The sequence below is a fragment of the Megalobrama amblycephala genome, linkage group LG14, assembly GCF_018812025.1.
Source record: "Megalobrama amblycephala isolate DHTTF-2021 linkage group LG14, ASM1881202v1, whole genome shotgun sequence".
NCBI lineage: Eukaryota > Metazoa > Chordata > Actinopteri > Cypriniformes > Xenocyprididae > Megalobrama > Megalobrama amblycephala.
The window spans coordinates 40,981,329-41,004,205 of record NC_063057.1 but is presented as its reverse complement, the minus strand read 5'-3'; the positions used below and the strand labels follow the sequence as shown (position 1 = coordinate 41,004,205).

The following is a 22,877-nucleotide window of genomic DNA, read 5'->3' as shown; positions in this document are numbered from 1 at the left end:
TCGTTTAAACTTTATATATAGATGGGCAAACAAATTGTAATTCATTGTTCCATGAATAAATAGTATTTAGCTGAGAACTTGGATTTTGGATGTTAACAGCTATAGAAATAGATGGCCAAAGATATTATGTTTGAGTTGTTATTGTGAAAAACAAAAAGTCTTGAAGGTGTATTTTTATGTTTGAGATGTTTATTTTTATTTGATTTTATTCAAATAAAAAGAAATTTTATGTAAGAGTACGGCCTTTGTCCTTCAATTTATGAGTATGGTGTTCGATGCATGATTTTATGATGCCATAAACACAGTTGAACTGATTTATTTGAACTTAAGCTAGGTTAATTGTACTGATGAGTAAAATTCATCCTAATTGAATGAGATCATACCAGTTTCATTTGACGTATTCTGTGAATGTTTTCTGAACATAATTCACTCTTTTTGATCTAACCAGTGCTATTGCAATTCAGACTGGTGCCCTTGTGCAGAGTTGCTCAACTTTTCTGCAAAACATTTGTAGCATGCATGTAATGGTCAGGTAAAGAACTTCTCATCACTGGCTTCAGCACAGTTAAAGCTTGTTGAGAACAACATAGATTTATTTAATGTAGCCACCCACAGCCTAACCACAAGGTCTACACTTCAGCATAATGGTAACCTCAAAAAAATCGACATAACATAAACTTTTAAATGTCAAATATAACTGAACATTAAACTTTAAAAGGTATTTCCCTTTCCTAAAAAACACATTAAACAGCACTTAATTTCAACATTTACTAGAAATCCACTGCCCAGTTTCAATCAATGCAACATAAATGATTTGTGTAGTCCCAACACAAATGGTTTAGGTTAACCTAACAATTTGCAAATTTAATTTCATTTAACATAATACAATTGAGTGCAAATGCCAATTAATTAAAAAAACTAAAGATTTGTGTTGGTTCAGCTTATTTTATTTAAATAAACTGAACAAGCAGCTAGAATCATTTTTTTTTGAGTGTAGAAGGAAGAAATTGGGTAGGCAAAGGTGCACAAGCAACAGGGATGACCCCAAGCTTGAGAATACTGTCAAGTAAAGCCGATTCAAACACTTGGGAGAGCTTCACAATGAGTCGAATGAAGCCGGAGTCAGCGCATCAAGAGTCACCACACTCAGACATCTTCAGGAAAAGGACTACCAAGCCACTTCTGAAACAGAAACAACGTCAGAAGCATCTTACCTGGGCTAAGGAGAAAAAGAACTGGACAGTGAACAGTGGTCGAAAGTCCTCTTTTCAGATAAAAGTAAATTTTGCATTTCATGTTGAAATCATGGTCCCAGAGTCTGAAGGAAGACTGGAGAGGCACAGAATCCAAGCTGCTTGAAGTCTCGTGTGAAGTTTCTGAAGTCAGTAATGATTTGGGGGGCCGTGACGTCTGCTGGTGTTGGTCCATTGTGTTTTATCAAGTGCAAAGTCAATGCAGCCATCTTCCAGGAGATTTTGGAGCAATTTCTGCTTCCATCTGCTGACAAGCTTTATGGAGATGCTGATTTCCTTTTCCAGCAGGACTTTAGCACCTGCCCACAGTGCAAAAACCACTTCCAAGTGGTTTGCTGACCATGACATTACTGTGCTTTATTGGCCAGCCAACATGCCTGACCCCTGAATCTATGGGATATTTTTAAGAGAAAGATGAGAAACAGTTGATCCAACAATATACAGATGATCTGAAGGCTCAATAGTGCCTCAGCAGTGCCACAGGCTGATCACTTCCATGCCACACTTCACTGATGCTGTAATTTGTGCTAGGAGCAAGTCATTTGCTGTAATATGTGCTGCCGACCAAGTATTGAGTGCACAAATGAACATACTTTAAAGAACTTTAACTTTTCTGTTTTGAAAATCCATTATTTGATTGATCTTAGGAAATATTCTAATATTTTGAGATACTGGATTTTGGACTTTCATGAGCTGTACGCTCTAATCATCAAAATTTAAAAAAAAAATTTTTTTTGAAATGTTTTACTTTACATGTAGGGAATCTAGAATATATAAAAGTTTCATTTTTAAAAATAATTTACAATAAAAAAATGAACTTTTTCACGATATTCCAATTATATGACCAGCACCTGTATAAAGCAGTAACTGTAACTTCTTCCAACAACATTTTTGAAACATTGGCTACTTCTGGTCACTGCTATTTTTTGCTTTTTATAAAGACACTATCATAGAAAGTGACTTGGCAGCAGCAACATCCAAGATAAAGTTTGTCCAAGAGATACCAACGACTGTGAGTGTCCTGAATGTCCTTCAGTGTCCATCAACTCACACACTTGCCCTTCTCTGTCAAGATGTTTGGACCTCTTTGGTGTACATCTGCATTTTCTTTTGAGGGTCACAACCAAAAACTGAAGAGGTTGTGCATTGGAACAAATTAAATTCCATCTCAAACTGCACAGAAATTCAACATACTTCAGTCAATTCCTCAACTACTTAAACGATGACTAGTGCTGATGTCTCAAATAGACTGGACAAACTTGTCAATGACTGGCTAGGTGTCTATCCTCTTGTTGCTAAGACACAGAAGCTGTAAGGTCTTGTTTTGTTGGGATGTTCTTGATAAAATGTCCTAAATCACAAGGATTAGTCCTTAATGCTCCCAGTCTGTGATCTATCTGATAAGTACTCTGAATAGAATTCTAAGAATCCAATAAGATCGTAAAGGATAAACTGAAATTGGATTTTTTGACAAGGGATTTAATTATGTAAATAATATATAAGCTTATAAATATTTTATTACAGTACAAAAGATCTGCAAAATGTATAGTTCATTATTAGTTTCTGTTACAGTTTTAATAGCAACATGAATTCATCAAAAATGGAGCATTAACAGCGTTCTCTCTTCACTTGTCAAGCAACAATGGAGGCAAAACAGATCCGAGAGAAATTAAAAGATAGCTTACTTCAGGCAAGTCGCTGCCAGTACACAGCTGAGTGAGCCGACACTCAGCCACAAGTGTAATAAGCAGAATGTACACACGTTGTGCACCCATATATTACTAAACCGCTCTTTAAAATAAAAATATATATATATTTTGACTTAAGACCAGGTTTCAGTTGGTCAATGGCGCAGTCTATTTCAGTTGACTCAAAATAGCAACATGCCAACAATGCACCTGAACACACCTCATTTTCAGTCCAGCACACGCATGGGTCCACAAATGGGAGCACACATTTGCAATTTATGTGGCACAGGACGTTGTAGGAACTGTGGACGAACCAGACAATTGAATCATTCAGATGATTCTTTTAAACATAATCCTAATTCAGAATCAAGTTGCGACTCCAGCTCGTCTGCAGAGGCGGATTAATTTTATGACACATGCTTCCTGATAGCAGGAGGAGTGACAAACCAAATGGTCACCCAAGAAGATAAAGTCTCTTTGATCACCATCAAAGAAACGGAGAAAACAATGCAGGCACCATTTTGTTCTCTAAAAAACCCTAACCTCACAGAAAACTCAACAGAGACTGTTATACAACTAAAACTGCATCAAAATTGTTCCAAACAATTTTAAATGGACTTATCAAACATCTTTTAACTACATACATTTTACATTATGTGTTCACAAATAGTTATGCTTCAAAACACCCAGCAATTCATGTAAATGTGTTAATTCTTGACTGAATGAATGAAAGTATGCTTTATTTTGTCTCTTTCCCACCTTTCCTATATCCTGACTTGAATGAAATCTGTTTAAAATGTATTGTATTCCATTTAATAGAAATTATGTTAAAATGACACACTCTGCTGAAGCAGAAACGGGATATAACACCTATGTTTTATTGGGGGCAGAGAAAGCCCTTTTGAAACAGGACAATATCTGATTGGCCAAGCCCCCGCTGAGGTGTGAAACCAACTAAGCTTAAAGAGTCAAACTGCAAGAGAAGTTTTTTTTTTTTTTTTTTTTTTAGTAGAGAAGTTTTGTTGTTGTCATAAGCAGAACCCTGGAGTAAGAAGAACAGACAAGCCGCTCATTCAAGCCATTCAAGTTTCACTCACTTTTCTTTTCTTTTACTAATTTTCTTTTCCGTTGAAAGTCTTGTGTTCTAAGTATTACCGCAAAGTTCAACAAACGACTTTTGCCGCTTCAACTCCCGCGACAAAGAGACTTCCTTTATTGTTCCTCACGGACCGAACCTGGAAAAAATCATCGACTTGGGAAGCCCTCTGCACGACGAGGGAGATTCACATAAGTCAACAAGCAAGTACCTCCAGATGAAAAACTGAACTGGTGCATTTTAATTTAATGAGTCATGGTTCGTTCGGGTCTTTGAAAGGCATTGATAGGAATTCTGTTAATCATATCACTCTCTCTCTCTCTTAAAACTCTTTCTCTCTCATTTCCTTCTCACTGCAACGCGAATGAATGTGTGTGTGTGTGTGTGTGTGTGTGCGCGTGTGTTTGTCTTAGATTAGTTTGTGTTAGAATAAATAAAATCTCTTGTAGATTTTTAAAAGAAAGTGTCTCGTATTATTTGCTTCCATGATTTAATGTCTTAAACTGTCGATTCAAGTTACCTGCTCTAATCAGAAAAGCTTACGGCTCGAGCAAATGAACGCTGGACGAATCAGTTGCTCGGTCGTAAAATTACAACTCTTTATAATTCCCTGATAAATTATTTCATTTGAGCTAATTTTACTTCCTAGGGTGTGTTAGCCCTACAACGTGAAAACGATAACTGCATCAGGCTGAAACTAGGAAAAAACATTTACATTGCACCTGGTGTCACATTGCACTGGGTGTATGATAGGGATTCAAACACACCTCAAAGTCAGAGTCCAAACTTGCAACACCAGTGCCATCACTGTCTCTATTTGCACGATCATCAAATGGACTGCTATAAAAGAGGAGAGACAATATGAACTAATAGTTCAAAGTGGAGCATAATCTTTACTTCCTCAGGTTTATCACAACCACAACTCATGTCTTCTGTCTTAGCTCAGAGAGATCACTCTTAATATCACATAAGACCACTATTTCTCATATGTAAAAACACTTAAAATCTGAATGCACCTTAGAGTCCAAGCTTAAACAAGGGGCACGCTCTTTGCCTGCATGCCATGTATGATCATCAAGAGACATCTGAAGAGAGAAAATAACAATGTCAATGCAGTGAGTTCAATCAAGGAATACATTAATTTTGCACCAGTACTGCTGTCACAATTCCAGTCCTTCCCAGACTCCAGTTCCCATAGTCCTCCCTGCCAATCACTTGCACTCACTCCACCAATCAGTAATCACCACACCCAGCTGCAGCACATTATCTGAACTATTTAAACCATTCACATCCTCACATACATTGCGAGGTCTTGTAATACTATGGTTTGCATTTCTGAGCATTTGTCTGCCTGTTTCTGATCCTGTCTGTTTTCCGTGTACGATTCTCTGCTGCCTGCCCTTTGGATTATTTGCTCTGTCTTGGACTTGTGTTTGATATCTGCCTGCCCTGATCTACTGCCTGTTCCTCAACCACGATTCTGCCTTGTCCCTGCTGTACCTGTTTGCCACTGTTTGACCTTTGCCTGTCTTACCACGAACATTGCTTAATAAAGCCTGCACTTGGATCCCATAAATGCAATCCTCATAAATGTTCACTATATACAAATGTGATCTTACCTCTGGATGATTCCAAATGCTGTCATCTTCAACTGAATCAGAATTACACCTGCATAGACATTTTGTTTATTTCTGTGTAATTCATATTTGCATAAACATACTCTAATAGATCCAAAAACAGGATTTCACTTTGGTGATATATTTATTTACCTGTCTCCATCATCAGTGAGATCTGAAATATAGTCATTATAATATTAAAAATATTTTCTGGTATTTGAAACATGTAAACTTTTATTACTCCGCTCTCTGAAACACTTGATTCTGATTGGTTGATCGCAACAATACACTCTCTGATATTGATAATGACTGTCACCCAAAAAAAAAACATCATAAATATCATATCACAATTCCTGTCCCCAAATTTAAGAGGTTAGTAACACCATTTAAGATTTAATATTCATGACCTGAAAGATGTTTGGCTTTTATTGTGATAGGATAGTTTAAGAGTGGACAGGAAGCGAGGTGAGAGAGAGAGAGGAGGGGATGGGATCAGAAAAGGTCCACGAGTCGGGATTCGAACTCGTGTCAGCCAAAGTGCAACAGTGCTATATGTCGGCGTGCTGCCCACGAGGCTATTGTCACCAACAGTAATACAATAATTTAAACTGTGAATCCGTTAATTACTTATTCCTGTTAAAAAAAAATATATATTATCAAAAACAATTAAGGCTGCCCCCTAATAGTCAACTAATCGTTAGTCGACTAGAAGAGGATTAGTTATTAAATTAAGAATTTACTTGACAATGTAAAGGGTTATATAGTAAGAAATCGTTTAATGACTGACAAAAAATGAGTGGAACACAAGGACACTAAAACTCTGTAAACTTGTTTTTTTTTCCTCACAGTAATTTTCATTTTGGGTGAACTACACACAATACAGATTGTCACTATCCACCATAAATATTGTTGTATTGTATTGCGATATATTGTGACACCCCTAGAAATGAATCAACACTGAACTTTTAGTTTTCTTCTAGAGCTGCTGTACAACCAAAACAAACTTTGTTGCATTATTTTCCCATTATCACTGTAAAGCTGCTTTGACACAATCTACACTGTAAAAAGTGCTATATAAATAAAAGCAACTTGACTTAAAGTGAAAGCCAAATGTGGGCCAAACAATAGAAACAAGTTAAAACAAGTTTAAAATTGTGAAAAGATTCGAGATCATGCAGTTCTTCCCTTTTTGGATCAAACTCAGAACTACGGAAGAGGATTAGGCTAGCGAAATGTTTTGTTTATTTTGTGGTTGATTCACTGCATCAACCTACATCTCACTGCGCAGCTCTGATTTAATTTTTACAGCTGTAATTTAATGTGTCCAAATGAAAATACTCTTATTATTGATTATCCAGTGCTCGTCAACAAATCAGACACTTGCAAGCAGTAATATATTTATATTCATGCAAATGCCAACAAGGCCTTAGTTGCTGTTTAGTGTTGGTAAACTGCATGTACGTAGTGCCAGCATCAAATAAAGAATGAAACTTTGCTCTGGGCGTTGTCTGAAACAGGCTGTTCCAGTTAACTGAAATGACCTCACTGTCATGAGGAACCTAGAGCTTGAACAGCACAGCAGTTTTATCAGAAACCAATCCCATCTCTTCTCATTCTGCAAGATTATAACCACCCTCAGATCTGATATAAGACTCGGATCAGCAGGCAGATTTCACTCAGTTAGGAGCAAGAAGATGGCAACCGCAGGCAGCAAAAGGCCCAGAGACCCCTCTGTTCAGGTGAGACATTATATTTAACACCATTTATGATACAGTAGTTAGTATACTTTACAAACACTACTACTTCACTTTCCAGTTTATACTTATAGGTACCATGTAAGCACATTGTGTATGTGCTACAATTAGATTAGTTTTTTATTAAATAGCGACACATCATACTTGTTTGGCAACACTTTTTAATAACTTTCATTAACAAATCATTAACAAACATATATTGCTTAACAGATCATTGGCGGAAATGCTTATAAATGTCATTAAACTTTCAATTCATATGATCATTCGCTTTTTTAAAATCTACAAATGATTTTAAAATAAATTATACAATGACTAAAAGCTTATTTGTTACAGGGTTTCTACGGGTTTCATCAAATCTAATTTAATGCTTTTTAATGCCTTTTTAATGCCAATTTTTTATTTTTTTAATGCCATATATATATGCCGCTAAATGTCGATAGATGACGACATACAGCAATTAGAAAATGCATCATGTCATTGTTGCATTCGGATTCTGCCAAGTGTCAGACCTTTACGTTTGTTTGCTTCTCTGCTGCTACCCTTTTGCTCACATAATATATTTTATCACAGCCAAACTCCCAATAAAATTGTTTCATCTATATTTTTCCTTGTACAAGCAAAACAGTAGCTTGTCCGGAAAAAAAGTTTTTTTTGTTTTTTTTTTTGTGGTAGAAATAAATTTCTTCTGAAGCAATATCCTTTCAGAATATTGCAGCTTTGACATATGTAAATCTGCATATTTTTGATTGATTACAACTGCATTAAATAATGTTATAGGATTGTTTTAAATACTTTTTGAAAATACAAATATGAAATGTTGGAGGGGAAATTATATTTTAAAAACGAAACTAAATCACCAGTAGGTGGCGTCAAGTAACCGTCTTATTGAGTGGGTCATTGATTCGTTCATTCCAATGGCTGATTCATTCAAGAAAGAGGCAGTTGTTTATGAATGGGTCATTTAATCTTTGATTCAACCGATTCGTTCAAAACGCTGAATCATTCAGTAATGAAAACAAGGCTGAGTGTTGCGCTTTGCTGTGATCTTTGTTTGAAACGATTTTTGCTGCTAAAATAGAACAAAAACAGTCAGTGTTCCTACTAAAATGTAAGTGGCTTAATATTAACTTTTTGTTAATTGAACTGTTGTATGAAATCAGTGTCACATTTTTAATCGTGAGGTAGCCTATTTAGGAAAACAGCATTCTTGGTTGTGTGGTTTTGCTTACCAGTATAAAGTTACAAAAACTCCACATTTTGAATTTTTACCGCAGTATGTTTAACTGAGTTTCTTTTTGTGTGTTTCGCTCATGTTTCCATTTCTCCTCGAGATGTTGCGCGAGCCTCAACAGCGCAACCTTGTTATCGTCACTACATTATAAATGAGCAATATCACACGAGTAGCCGTGCGATATGGCTGTATATCAGCACGCTGTGATTCGTCCGTAGGCACGAGGCCGCAGGTAATCATTATACAACAGTTCGACGGCACGAGTGTGTAAATAAATAAGAACAACAACGGAGTGTCTTTAAAACCCTCTTTTGTGCAGCACTACTTCCTTCCGCCACGGATTAAAATCTCATGTTGACAGTTGGACCAAGCCTCCGTTACTAACTCTAAAACGTCACTTTAGAACTAGTAACGAAGGAACGTTGAGTCGCTTCATTGAAACACATTGAATTTTGTACAGTATTAGAGAGAGCGAGAGCGAGAGAGAGAGAGAGAGAGAGTAGGCTATTACCTGTGTCTGGTTGGTATATTGCTATTGCATTACATTCATTCTTCAAGTCGATGTCTATAATATTATATCCTTTATACAAGTCCATTTGAATGTCCGCTGAGGAAAGCGATCTTTGTATTTGTCCTTTTTTACATCCATTACACCACAGCGCTAAAACAACTTCCTTTTGCAAAAGTTCCTTTCAATTTAAAAGTCTCTTGTGCTTCACTGACTCATTCTCCTGTAAAGTGTTGCCGCCATCTAATGGCGTATTAATGTAATGTTCACTCAATCCATATTACTTAATGGACATATTTATATAAAATCATATTTATTAACAATAATATTTAGAACAACAAATAAGCACAACTGTACAGTTCAGTCAAACATAAAGCACTAGTAAAAAATTAGGTCACCATTTACCTTGTATGTGGGTTTTACAAATATTTAACGAATGAAAAGGATTTTAAAGAGCTTGTGACAAAACCTCCTAACTCCATTGGATCATCAAACTGTCAATCAAGCCTCATTAAGCTGCCTCACCTCCTGAATAAAGTGCGCAGGCAGTTTGGACATCTCTGTGCAATGCAAAGGTAAATAAAGATCTGATGTTTGAAAAAAAATTGTAAAGCATTTTCTTTACTCAAAAATACATATGTTTATAAAGTTTAATGTTTTACGTATTTGAAGAGCGGAGAAGAGTCTGATATGTCCCGTCTAGTTGTAGCCAATGTGCTATATAAGGATGTAACGTAACGTTTATTATTATCAAACTTAATATAGCACAATTCGACTTGCTCTGGAACAAATAATACATTAATAAGACCAAAGATTGCCCGTTCTATGTACTCAAATTGAATTATGTCTCATGTTTAACCACTATAAGAGCCAGCGGCAAATCCCCGAGGCATTGGCCGAGATGAAGCTGTTCTCCGGCGGTTACAGAAGCACTGAACGGCCGCTGACCCACTCGAGCTTGCATCTCCGAAAACGTCAAAACAAATGGTAAAATAGGCGCTGTTATTAAATATGAATCACATATTTCAGGTCTAAACAACTACATTCTCGCCTAAAAAACTATTAAAACTACAGTTCGTGGTACAAGAAGTAGTATTTGTAAAAATTACGGTTGATTTGATCGGCCGCCATGACGGTCACTTCAAGCGGAGTGATACAAACGGTGAAAAGGCAGTAGGAGTGCTGTTATCACTGAAATATCGCATGGCTATCAGCCAATCAGATTCGAGAACCAGACAGAACTGTTGTATAAAGCCTATTATTATCCACTATCGATCGCCACTAACGCTAAATGTAATAAAATCAGTCATACTTGCGTTTTGGTGATTCCCAAGTTGCTGTTTTTTTTGTTTTGTTTGTTTGTTTGTTTTTTGGTATTGACGTTTTAATCAGGTCCTTGTCCGGTCGGGAAAGTAAAGTTCGAGCTCTGACATGTTACACCAGCACTAAAATCCTGATTTATAATCGAGACGTTGTCTGACAAAATCACCATACACATAAGATAAAGACAGTTGCTGTGATTTTGGCTATATACACTTAAAATGATCACTCAAGTTAGAAGCAATAGTATCTATTTTATTTGTTCTCTGACAGAGCGCACATCCTCAACGCTAAACCAGAGAGGCTGAACGTCTTTTCCTGAGCCTGGTCTCGGAAGCTAGATCAGGTTAACAAGTCGCTATATTCCTCACAACGTGCTTTCTTAGAAAAAAGTCGCAAAAGGGGCCTGAAAAGTCGCTAAGTTGGCAACACTGATGCAGCCTTCAGCAGGTCCCAGTGCGCCGCTGTCCAAACCGGCGTTATGGCAATTTTGCGGCGGCCGGAGGCAATTACCAAACTGGTTCCGTGTGCGTATCACACCAATGTACATATTTTGCGACAGCAAATCAAAGTTATTAATTAGGCTTTATTCAAAATAAACTGGTAGTTTTTCTTCAAAACTATCTAAAAAATTTAATGCCTGTAGAAACGAAATTTAATGCTTTTCAATGCCATTCAAGGCCTTAATTTTCGCAAAATCCATTTAATGACTTTTAATGCTTTTCAATGCCCCGCGGATACCCTGTGTTACATCAGGGGCCGTATTCACAAAACATCTTAAGGCTAAAAGTAGCTCCTAACTTGCCGATTTAGGAGAAACTCTTAAAAATAATGGGTGTGTCAGTCCTAATTTTAGGAGTCCTAAATTTTTGCTCTAAGAGTATTTCACAAAGCATTTTAGCACTAAAACTAGAGCTAAATCTGTGAAACGTTAGGAGTAGTCAAGAGGACTCTTAATTCACTAAAACCAAATCACAAACACTCCTAATCCACCCAAAGACACTGTACACCATTGAGGGAATAGCAATAGAGCCTTGGGTGCTGAAGCTTTTCTTCATAAATGCAATACATTTTGATTTATAGATTTGAATCTACGATGAGATGCCAAAAATAAATCTTTAACAAATAAATAAATATTGTCTGATTACCTGTGCCAGTGGTTTTCATGAGTTCACACTTACAAATGATTGAATAGAGTAAAAAAAAAAAAAAAAAAAAAAAAAAAAAAAAGTCGTATTTGATGTGCTGTCCAAGGGGATTGAGATGCAGACATCCAAGAGGCGATACACAATTCACTGTATATACTAGTTTAATTAGTGACACTTTGCCTACATTTTAAAACCTTTATTTGAATATGGCAACATTTTTAGTAAAAGTATTTATTTGAATAAAAATTTCATCACACATACTATATCCTTAAACAGGAAATTCCTTGATTTATACATTAACAGGAGAAAACAAATACATTTTTCAGGGAAACACTTGTTTTCAATCAAATTGACCCCTTAAATAACCTTACATTTGTAAATGTAAAAAAGTGCATTGGGTAATATATGAACTGAAGATTAATGACATTTATAGATATTTTAAAAGTGCATGATCATATGAATGGAAAGTTTAATAACATTTTTTAAGTATTTTAATTGACATTAAAACTGTTAATCATTATTTAATGTCTAATAAGTTCATTTGTAAACAATAACAAGCACATTATTTCATTTTTATGGCTATGTAAATATACAGTATATTAACTAATGATCATTGATGTAGTTATTATTAAGTTTTATCTAGTGCGGTATAAACAGTTTTACCATCAGAAGAGTATAGTAACTTGATTCCTATTCTAAATTGCTTGTGTTCTGTCTCTTAATCGGGGGTTAAAGGTCAAGTTTTTGATCAATATACCTTTGAAGGTGAATTCAGAGGATGATGCACAGAAAAGGTGTTGTTATCTTCTTGATGCCCTAAGTGAAGGCTTTAAGGAAGAAGAAATGAAATTTATAAAGGACAAGAGTGGCAAAGAAGTGCTGGAAGACGTAGCCGTGGTTATTGGCATGAATGGAAAACACAGCCCAGAACTAGTTCAGATCCTGAAGAAGCTCGAGACCTTCAGGTACGACTGTAAAATTAAGTATTCTATAATCACGTACACCTGGGGAATAGGTGGAACAATAGCGCAAGACGCGACTGAGCCACCATACCAGCATATTCGAGAGCATCTGAAAAATGACGGCGCTACAACAAAACTTGTGGAGGAGTTGAGGGGGAGCGACAAAGGTTGTCTGGTTTACTTCAGTTTCGTTGATAGTGACACCATCAGATTCAACTTCATCTACAGTGAATACTTACAGATTGTGAAAGAGGAGCTGAAGAAAGACTCCATCCCGCCCACCGTGATGTCGACCGGTTATGAGTTCCACAGGGGCAGCGACTATCACATTGCGAGTAGGCTGGACCGCATGGTTCGTGTAGCAGTGGCAGAGGTCAATCCTCTCTTTGTGTACTACCCAGAGCCCAACTTCTGCGTTCTAGTGCCTGATGGACTCAACACCATAAAGGAGAGTTTCATCCAAAAAGGAAGAAAGAATATGGAGTCACCCATTCTGATCAATCGGGTCAAGACACGTGCCAATTTTAAAGCTGTGTTTTCAGACAGAAACCCTATCATCATCGCTATTCCGGACAGATTTACACTAAGTGGCCAAGGCCTGAAGACTGGACAGTCGACGCTGGACGGGATGAATTTGGCAAAGGGTGCAAACTGTCATGGAGTGCTCACAAATTATCAAACATTTAATAAAGAGGGACCAAATGCAAGCACAAAGAAGTCAGGAATTACTGGGAAAAACAGAGGATTCATCATTCAATTATATAACGCTAAAAATGAGCAGGAATTAGAGCAGCTGAGTAAGAAAAATCCGTTCACCATAGAGGGAAATGATGCTACAATACTAGTAAATGCTATTAGAGAAGCAAGAGAATACAAAAACTTTGTTCTTGAATTTAACGAAAACCTCCCTGGAAATAATTAAATTTAAACTCATCTGTTTTTACCATGGTAAAAACTGATGAGCTTAAATTTGAGTAGTATGACCTTATTCTCACTGGAAAATGCCTGTTTTTATATGTTGATACGTTGCTACGGTATACTTGTGCGGCTTTAATCATTTAAATGGCATTGTCAATGTTGATTTATTACTTAACCTAACAACATAGTTTATTCCATAATGAAATAGCACGCTTAACATAAACAGTAACATTACAGTCTGAGTGTCACAGAGTCACAGCCAGCACCCACCAACACCAACGCATCGTCACCGGATCTCCACACTCCACCCGCTCATTCACAGTCTCCTGAATACTGATCACCCGCACCTGCACCTCATCATCCATGGACACTATAAAGACTCTCACTTCCCTCTCATTTGTCCGCTCTTGTCTAACGTACCTGAACTCCTTACCTGAGGTTACCGTGTTCCCACCCTGTCGTCTTCCGTCTCTGGTTCTCTGTGTTCACCTGCATCTGCAAAAGACATTCCTCTGTTATTCACCCAGCTAAATCACCATACTGAAGTGCTTGTTCATTGACTCACCTGCATGCACCGTCTGCCTATGTTCATGCCTCTGTTTAATAAACTTAAACTCACCTCTCTGCTGCCGTCTGCGTCCTGACACTGAGACTAAAACATATTGGCTTGGAGACGTCTGGCTGTAATTTGCAGCTAAATTGTAGTAGTATTATTCGTATAAAACAATATAGTACTGTAATATCAGTAATGAAAATCCAAAGGAATAATCATTTTAAACTCTCACCTGAAAATTCTTTCTAAATTGCAAATAGATATTTTAGGTGGGTTTTGCCTTTAATAATTTTATGTTTAATAATTACTAGTGTGCATTACACAATTTACTTATTTTACTCTGTTTTTAGATTGTGAATCTGAATCAGGAACAGCCACAGTAAGTAGGGCCTATTTTGTGTAAATGATATGGACATTGTATGCCAATTTTGATGCTGTATGACACAAAAATCACACTTAATCAAATGTGTTCTTATTAAAGTCTTATTAAACATCTAATGATGTTTGTTTTTGATCTGCTGAATAATTAAAATATAAATACATTCTGAATTATATTTACTCTTTTACATTTATTTCCCAACTGTATGACTGCATTGGTTGTATGTGATACCTGATTCCAATAAAAATAAAATGATGCCATAAAGGTTTGTGGAAGTGTTCATAAGATATCTGCACTTACAATTTTGGCTAGTGATGTGTCGTTCATGAACGATTAATCAGAAAATGTACTTCGAAATGTATTAATTTTCAGGGTAAAAAGTGTTTTAAGGTCAAAATATAATATTTTACAAGGAGCTGTGTGAAAATAAAATTCTAATCAAGTCCTCAACTGCGTCTACATGCAGGGACCCTCTGACATCAGATGTAATCCTTTTTTGTGTTGAAAATCCCCATTCACAACACAGCAGAGGAGACCTGGAAGACCAGCATAATGTGCACAAGATGTAGGATGTTCTACAAATAACAGAACATTAGTTTTTATTTAACCAAGAAGTCGTTATTTACAAATAAAAATTAATGACAACTTGAATAGAACCTCTATTATACCATGTAATCGGAGCAGAATGGCAACTTTGTTTGCATCCTTTTCCATAGGGCCTGGTAGGATTTGTCCATGTACCCCTGTGTATTATCACAACAATGTCAAATGATTTAAAATTGTATCAACTCTCTCTAGTTGATCTGTCTGTTTGAATCATGGCTCCACACGGAGAAGAACTACAAATACAGGAAGATCTTTGAGTGAGTTCACTCTATATAACAATAACAGAAAACCAGACAATGAATTATATTTGAACATGAAGATAACTAACAAAGATAATATCAGTCATGTTTTTATGGTTAGAAAGTTGACTGTCACTTACTAATATACATGAACACTGTTTTTTTCATGCACCTGCCACTTTTGAGATTTTGCGCTTTTTCACTTTTCAGTTTTTTTTCGGAATGGTGAAAAGAAAACATCCAAAATACACTTTTCTTTTATAGCACTTTATGTATTTGCATCTGTAGATCTCAATTGCAGTACATATCTTAACAGGCCGTTTTCTCAAAATGAGTTTCTCCTGCTCCGAGTCAGAAATCTCCACTTCAGCAAAACTTACACCAAATTTTACAGTTTTATTCCTATCTATATTCTGAAGGTTTTACTGAGGGGTTTGTTGATATATAATTTGCCTGATTTTAAACAAAATTTTATTCCTAAAAAAATGAATTAAAAAAATGGTGAAAATGTATTTTCTGGCTGTTGACAGTAGTTTATGATTTATGCAGTGATAAAAACCTTTGACTCTTAATATGTCAAAAAAAAAAAAGAAAGAAACATAAACTCTGAACCTGACTTCATCCAATGTTCAGATTTGTGTTCTAGACATTTATGCAAATTAGTGCATTTGTAATTAGATAATGCCTCATTTACTTATTTAAACATAACATTTCAGAAAACTTGAAATACTAAAAATGAAGTATGGTGATATCTATTAGTTCATTTTTTTTATCCTGTTCACCTGGGGTGTCTCGCCTTAAACAAATGAGTATATACATTTAGAATAACAGTTGAATTACAAGATGACACACAGCATATAGCACCTCTTGATGAAAATAACATCACAACATTTATTTCCATCAAGAAGTGCATCATTCTTTTGGCCAGGATGTTATATTGACAACACAAGAGTCCAGCACTCTGTAAAGTCTCCTCCAGCACATCCCAAAGACTTTCCATGAACTTTAAGGTCTGCTAATTCATATGTGAAATGTTTGTTCATGCTCCTTCACAACCTGATGAATCTTGACATGGTCGTCCTGGAATATGGCCATGATGTGTCTTCCTACATGGTTATTTAAGAAATGAAAAGCTACACACTCTATCAGTTAGAGTTAGAAGAACATATAACATAGTAATAATCACTGCAATAATGATCAAATCATACTTTTTAGTAGTTTCTAGTAGCTTTAGTAGTTCAGATCACATGATCATTCCACCAACATTCCATTAGAATGTTCAACAGCGCTGATTAATTATTCATGACTCTCTGTGGTGATGTCACAGTCAGCACACTATAAATGAAGCTGCAGGATTCCTTGAGCCCACATTTGTCTGCAGTAGTGATTACAGAGCAAACTTCTACTCAGTGATTGATGATAGATTACAATGGCTTGTAACACTAGAGTTCAATCAGACCATCACAGAGAACTGGCCTTTGCAGCCCATTTAGCTGCAACACTTGCTGTACCACAGCTGGAGGATGACACTTTTCAATCAGTCATCTGCAACTTCATGTGGAATCTGACTGAGCAGTATGTCTATTTTTATAAGCAAAATTCATTTATATTCTAGTTATAACTTATTTTTAAATAGTTGTGTAATTGTGTTATTACACTTTTTGCTTACACTTTATTTTGATGGACTCTTTTAGACATCCTGTTGACTATAAGTAATGTTGCTCCTACATGTCAAATACCAGTCATTAGAGTATTAGTTAACTATTAGTTGACTGTTAGGGCTAGGCTTAATGGATTAAGTTGACATGTACTTGCAAACGGGGGGCATCAAAATAAAGTGTTAGCAGATATTAAGCAGACCGTCGCAACAACTTAAATATAGCCTTAAATATTGAGCTTGAAATTTAAAAATCCATATCAGTAAAAACTGAGAAATCAATATTATTAAATCATGTTAAATGCTAGCAACTTCTTAAAACATCTTAACGTCTTAGAATGTTCACAACATTTTAAAATCAAAAATATTTCAAACTTTCAGACTAGACTTTGTCAATCCAACATTAAAATTTGATGACAAACTTTACTCGTATTGTATTATATTAACATTTGTCTGTTTTTCAGGAATTTGGAAGTGATACAGGCGGCATTGAGCTACCGGGTAAGTCTACTTTTCCATTTTCACTATAAAAATCTAAGTCCATGTTTTAAAACACACTAACTGTAAGCTAGCATAAACTTAATGTGATAAAAATCAACTCACATCATTAGAACTGAAACTCATTTTGCCTTTTTCCACACAGTTCTCCAGACAGCAAATCTATCAAATGCTGACTTCCATTGCAACGTCAGCTGCCACAACTGCAATTGATTTAATGCCAAAACTATCTGGAATAGTGGGCATGAATCAATCTGCAGTTGTGAACTCAAACAGGCCATTAACATCAGAAACGCCAGCGATCCTGAAGATGGAACAGCTTCCATACGTGTATCCACTTGAATCTCTTTTTGGGATCACGGTGGATGGTCTCCTCAGCAGCGGTGAATGTGATTTCAGCGACTCTCTGGGTGAAGACGATCCGTGTTCCTCTGAACTCGCTGGCATTGTGGTGGAGGAAGTTTGTCATCGGGTGAATGTGGTGATGCACAACAACATGCTGAAGATCAATGCAGCCTCATCACCATGCTTCGTTTACTTCCGTCCGGATGATTCCTGCACTAATATTGGGGAATTACTGATTAGTGAGGTCATCCGAAAGCTGAGTGTTTTGCATTTCCACATCTCCCGCACAGTGGCCACAACAGCCATCGCCACGGTCCTTGCGGCAATAGAGGGCAAACTCCCGTGCGCTCTCAGAACGAGACATACGGTGGAGACCACAAGCAATGTGATTGACTACATTGTGGAGGATGTCATTCAGGCATGGTCAAAGAATCCTACTGCAGCGTCCAGAACATGGGAAAGTGGGCCTGTCCCAGTTCTGCGGCCGACTTTTGAGTCATCTGAAGGTGGACTGTCGCTTGTCCTGCAGGAGTCAGATCAACCCTCAGGCAGTGACGGGCCAAAGACCACCACCTTATTTGACTCACTGATGACCGCCCTCTATATGTCGAAGTTCAACGGTCACTTCAGCCAGCAGGACAACAGTTACGCAGCCTCAGAACGTCTGCATCAAAGGCTCACAGATTTAATGAACTGCATCCTAAGAAGCGAGATGTCGCAGGCAGAGAGCGTCTCGGTGGTCAGAATGACAGCTAAAGATTTCCTCCATTATTTTGTGGAGGAACTCGTACAGCGTCTTTTTGTGTCCTCCAGATTCCCCCATCCTGCGACACTCCCTGAAAATACTCCAGTGATGCCCTTCATCATCAAAGAAGAGGATTTCGGTCTGACAGTGGTGGATCATCTGACAGAGTTGGTGGTCAGTCAAGTTTTTGACTTGCTGACAAAGAAATTTCCACCGATTGAACAGTTAGAAACACAGATTGAAGTGCACAGTCAGGCTGTGTCAGTACAGGAGGATCTACCAAAACTGACCTTCAGAAATAAGTTCAAGATGATGAAGTCGAACATCCTTAAAAAGGTAATTTCTCCTCTGTATAAGTGTTCAATGTTCTGCCCAATACCTGTACTTACTTATTGAAATGAATGAATTCTGTTTAAAAATGAGTGTCATTTGTTTGCAGATTAAGAATCCCTTCAGATCCAAAAAGGACAAGAACAAGGGTGATACCGAGGAAAATGCATCTCAAAAATCTGACAAGAAGTTGTCATTTTTAGGGTGGACGATTCCCTTCTCCCTAAAATTGAAGTTTTGTGTCTAACATGGGACTGCACTACATCCTGCAACATCTGGACAAACCAGGGACTTATGCAAGGATCCTGTTTCCTGTTGGATCCTGCTACACAAGGATGCCCTCCTGTATAATCTGACACAGCTCTCTGTACCCTCCTCAATCTGTCAGTGGATCATCAACTTCCTGACAGACAGACAGCAGCTAGTGAGGCTGGGAAAACACATCTAGGAGCCTCACTATCAGCACTGGAGCTCGTCAGGGGTGCGTTCTCTCTCCTCTGCTCTTCTCCCTCAACACAAATGACTGCACCTCTAAAGACCCCTCTGTGAAGTTCACAGACGACACCACAGTCATTGGCCTCATTCAGGACAGTAATGAGTCTGCTTACAGACAAGAGGTTGAACAGCTGTCTGTCTGGGTGCAGTCACAATATCCTGGAGCTGAACATGCTCAAAACATTAGAGATGATAGTGGACTGTAGGAGAAACCCCCTCTCAGCATCATGAACGGTGCTGTGGAGGCAGTGGAGTCATTCAGGTGCCTGAGCACCACCATCTCTCAGGACCTTAAGTGGGAAAATTTCATCGACTTCATTGTGAAAATGGCCCAACGGAGGATGTACCATCTTTGTCAACTGAAAAAGTTCAATCTGCCACAGGAGCAGATGACAGAGTTTTACTCGGCTGTCGGTTCTGTGCACTTCTATAACTGTCTGGTTTGGGTCAGCCAGCAAATCAGACATAAGAAGACTGCAATGGACTGTCAGCTGAAAGGATGATTGGTGTGCACCTGCCCAACCTTCAGGACTTGTACTCCTCCAGAGTGAAGAAATGGGCAGGTAACATCATCACAGACCCCTCTCACCCCGGATACAACCTGTTTGCACTTCTCACCTCAGGCAGATATTACAGACATTTTTTTCCCCAATGAAAATACAATTCATGAAAGCAATAATTAGATATTATGCAAAAGTACAAATCTGTACATAAGTCTTCTGTACCAGATGTATACTACTTTTATTATCAGTGGTTTAAAGTATTTGATCAGAGGTATTTAGTTACTGTACTTGAACATCTTTTTGGCAACTTTAGTTTTACGGAGTATCAAATATATTGGCAACTTTTACTCTCTACTTGACTACATTTTTGAACAAATGTACTTTTTATTCCAATTCATTTGTGATGAGTAATGCCTTTAGACATTTCCAAGTGATTACAGGAGTACAGACACACAACTGGAGAAACTACATCATCCTTTAAGCCAAGCCAGAAAAAATGTTGGTGTACACAATGTTCAATCAGTGAAAGCAAGCATTGACCAATGGCCACAGAACCCAACAAAGTGTCTATTGCTGTTGGTCGATATCTGTTGTTGCAGTGTGAATTGGCCTTAACAAGCGGGGAATAAGGGTATTTCTCCATACTCCAAAGCTAAATAAAAGTTCAATTTAATAAATTTTTATTAAATGGGGGAGGGGGTCTTATTGTGCAATTCGGGCAGAACCAGGGTGAAATCCCGCCGATATCCTCAATATCCGCCACATGACGGATGGAACCACTCTTCACATCTACTGCACTGTGTCATCATCACCTTGTCAGGGCTATTTGGCCACCTGCAGACACGGTACAGTTGTTTGTCTTCCACCTTACCAAAGACAGTGGATGATGGACCATGTATATATTTTAATATAAACATAGCATGTTATCACCAACATCATTTTGAAATCAATTAAAAATGTAAAAAATATTTTTGCTTGTATCCTCACTTTCCTTATCCACAATAATTTCAATGAAGTACTGCATTATTAACAAATACATAAATACTTGTCAATAATGAGAATGTTGTGTCAGTAGTAGCCTTTAGCCATTTTAATTGTATTTTAAGCAATTTATTTAAAAGTAAATCATCTACAGTTCAAAGGACATACAGTTCATAGAATTTATAATGAAAAGTTTATCACAATATATATATATATATATATATATATATATATATATATATATATATATATATATATATATATATCAATTTTGTAGAGTTTTTGTAGAATGAATGGAATGTTTTAATCTGTTTTTTAAACAACTATTTTTAAATAGTATTCAACAAAGAAACAAGAAAGAGTGACAAGAAATACCTCTTTTTCAGTTGTGCTTTTCACAGACAAATTTAGTCCCTTTAAAATAAATACACCATGTAACAAATTAAATAACATTTATAGTGTAATAATACAATAAATATTTTTTAACGATTTTAAAAAAATAACAGCAGTATGTACACTGATTATGGTAATTCAAATTCAGAGTTATCAAAAGGGGTCACACCAATATTTTGATGTACATAAAACTAAATAGATGGTGTTTATGTGTTATATATCATTGAAGCCTAGCCATCCTTTATGAATATGATTTCTACATCTCTAAGATATATTACCCAAAATCAACGTCATAGGTAGCATGTAAAAACAGTCCTTGGGAATTTAAAAAGCCAGTGGAGCTGTCCAATGTGCTGAACCAAGACAAATGGGTCTAGCAGGTTGAATTAAAACATAGAATAAAACATTAAAGATTAATTTGCTGTAATATCAACCAGTCAGCATTTTCAAGTTTGTATTATGGCTTGCTTTTGTGAAGTAGCCTTTACCAAAGTAATACCAGTTCTCATAAGACTATGTTGGCTTCAGAAATCATGGTCAGTTGAATAAAACACAATATATGTTTATGAAAGGCTTACATTTCTTATTAACCTTTAAACAAACCATTTTAACCTAGCCAAATTTAAACAATCCTAAATAAGTAGTTAAATACAGAACATATATACTTTATTAACCTAAGTCTGAAAATTACATTAAAATTGGTGGCAGTATTCTCAGTATTGGTGGCAGTTATCTAGCCTTCCATGTGCTGGTTATTTTGAGAACTTGTAAAATAACAAATATTGACACCTCAGTCTGTCGGCACATACAGTTGCCTGGGGTGTGATATTTCTTGGATAATATTTCCACTAGAACACATCAGAAAATATTGTAATGCTAGATATTGTAAGAGAATGAATTTATTCAATTCAATTCACATATATTTGTATAGCGCTTTTCACAATACATATCGTTTCAAAGCAGCTTTACAGAGAATGTATGTCAACATTACAATTTAGAGAATGCAGTTAGCTAATAATGTAATTTAGGCAGTTAATTTACAAATCACTGTTAGCAGTTTATTGAAGGTAGAAGCAATGAGCTCCTGGAAAAATGAATTATTAAACATTAAAATATTAAAAACAATTTAAAAAAATATATATTAACAATAATTATGATATATAGAAATTTGGGAGCGTGCATGTTGATCCAGATGTTGCGTCTGTCACGGTTGCAAACACGGAGACAAGAGACAGATCCAAATGCAGGTAAGTTTTAATGGGTAATCCACAATCGAGAGTCCAAAAACAGGCAAAGGTCAAAATCCAGAAAAGCAGTCCACACAAAACGAGCAAAAAACAGGGAACAAGAAACACACACGAAAACCAGGAATGTGAACTGAAAACTCCATGACTAGAACAGAGACCAACAGGGTATAAATAGACAGACACTGATAACATAATACATAACAGCTGGTTGCAATGAAGTGATAATGAGATAATGAGTCCGGCAGTGCGTTATGGGTAATGAAGTCCAAGGGGTGAAAAACAAGAGTCCAGGATGGAGTGCCCTCTAGTGGCTGATAGGGCACTCACACTAGTGATCATGACAGCGTCATCTGAAGTCCTCTCAGGAGTTGGCGCCATCTCTTCAAGGTGTTGGTCATTTATCTATCACTCT

At 36.8% G+C, this 22,877-nt stretch overlaps 2 protein-coding genes across 2 annotated transcripts; both read left to right on the top strand.

Moving 5' to 3' along the window:
* Nucleotides 1–7,233: 7,233 nt before the first annotated feature.
* Nucleotides 7,234–14,678, top strand: LOC125245268. The gene is made up of 2 exons (XM_048155805.1): nt 7,234–7,392; nt 12,341–14,678. The coding sequence occupies exons 1-2, from the start codon at nt 7,348–7,350 to the stop codon at nt 13,496–13,498; spliced, it is 1,203 nt and encodes a 400-aa protein (XP_048011762.1). The 5' UTR covers nt 7,234–7,347; the 3' UTR covers nt 13,499–14,678.
* Nucleotides 14,679–16,645: 1,967 nt separating this feature from the next.
* On the top strand, nt 16,646–20,765 carry LOC125245254. Its single transcript, XM_048155794.1, has 4 exons — nt 16,646–16,846; nt 17,393–17,429; nt 17,572–18,852; nt 18,956–20,765. The coding sequence occupies exons 1-4, from the start codon at nt 16,701–16,703 to the stop codon at nt 19,091–19,093; spliced, it is 1,602 nt and encodes a 533-aa protein (XP_048011751.1). The 5' UTR covers nt 16,646–16,700; the 3' UTR covers nt 19,094–20,765.
* The last annotated feature ends 2,112 nt before the right edge of the window (nt 20,766–22,877 follow it).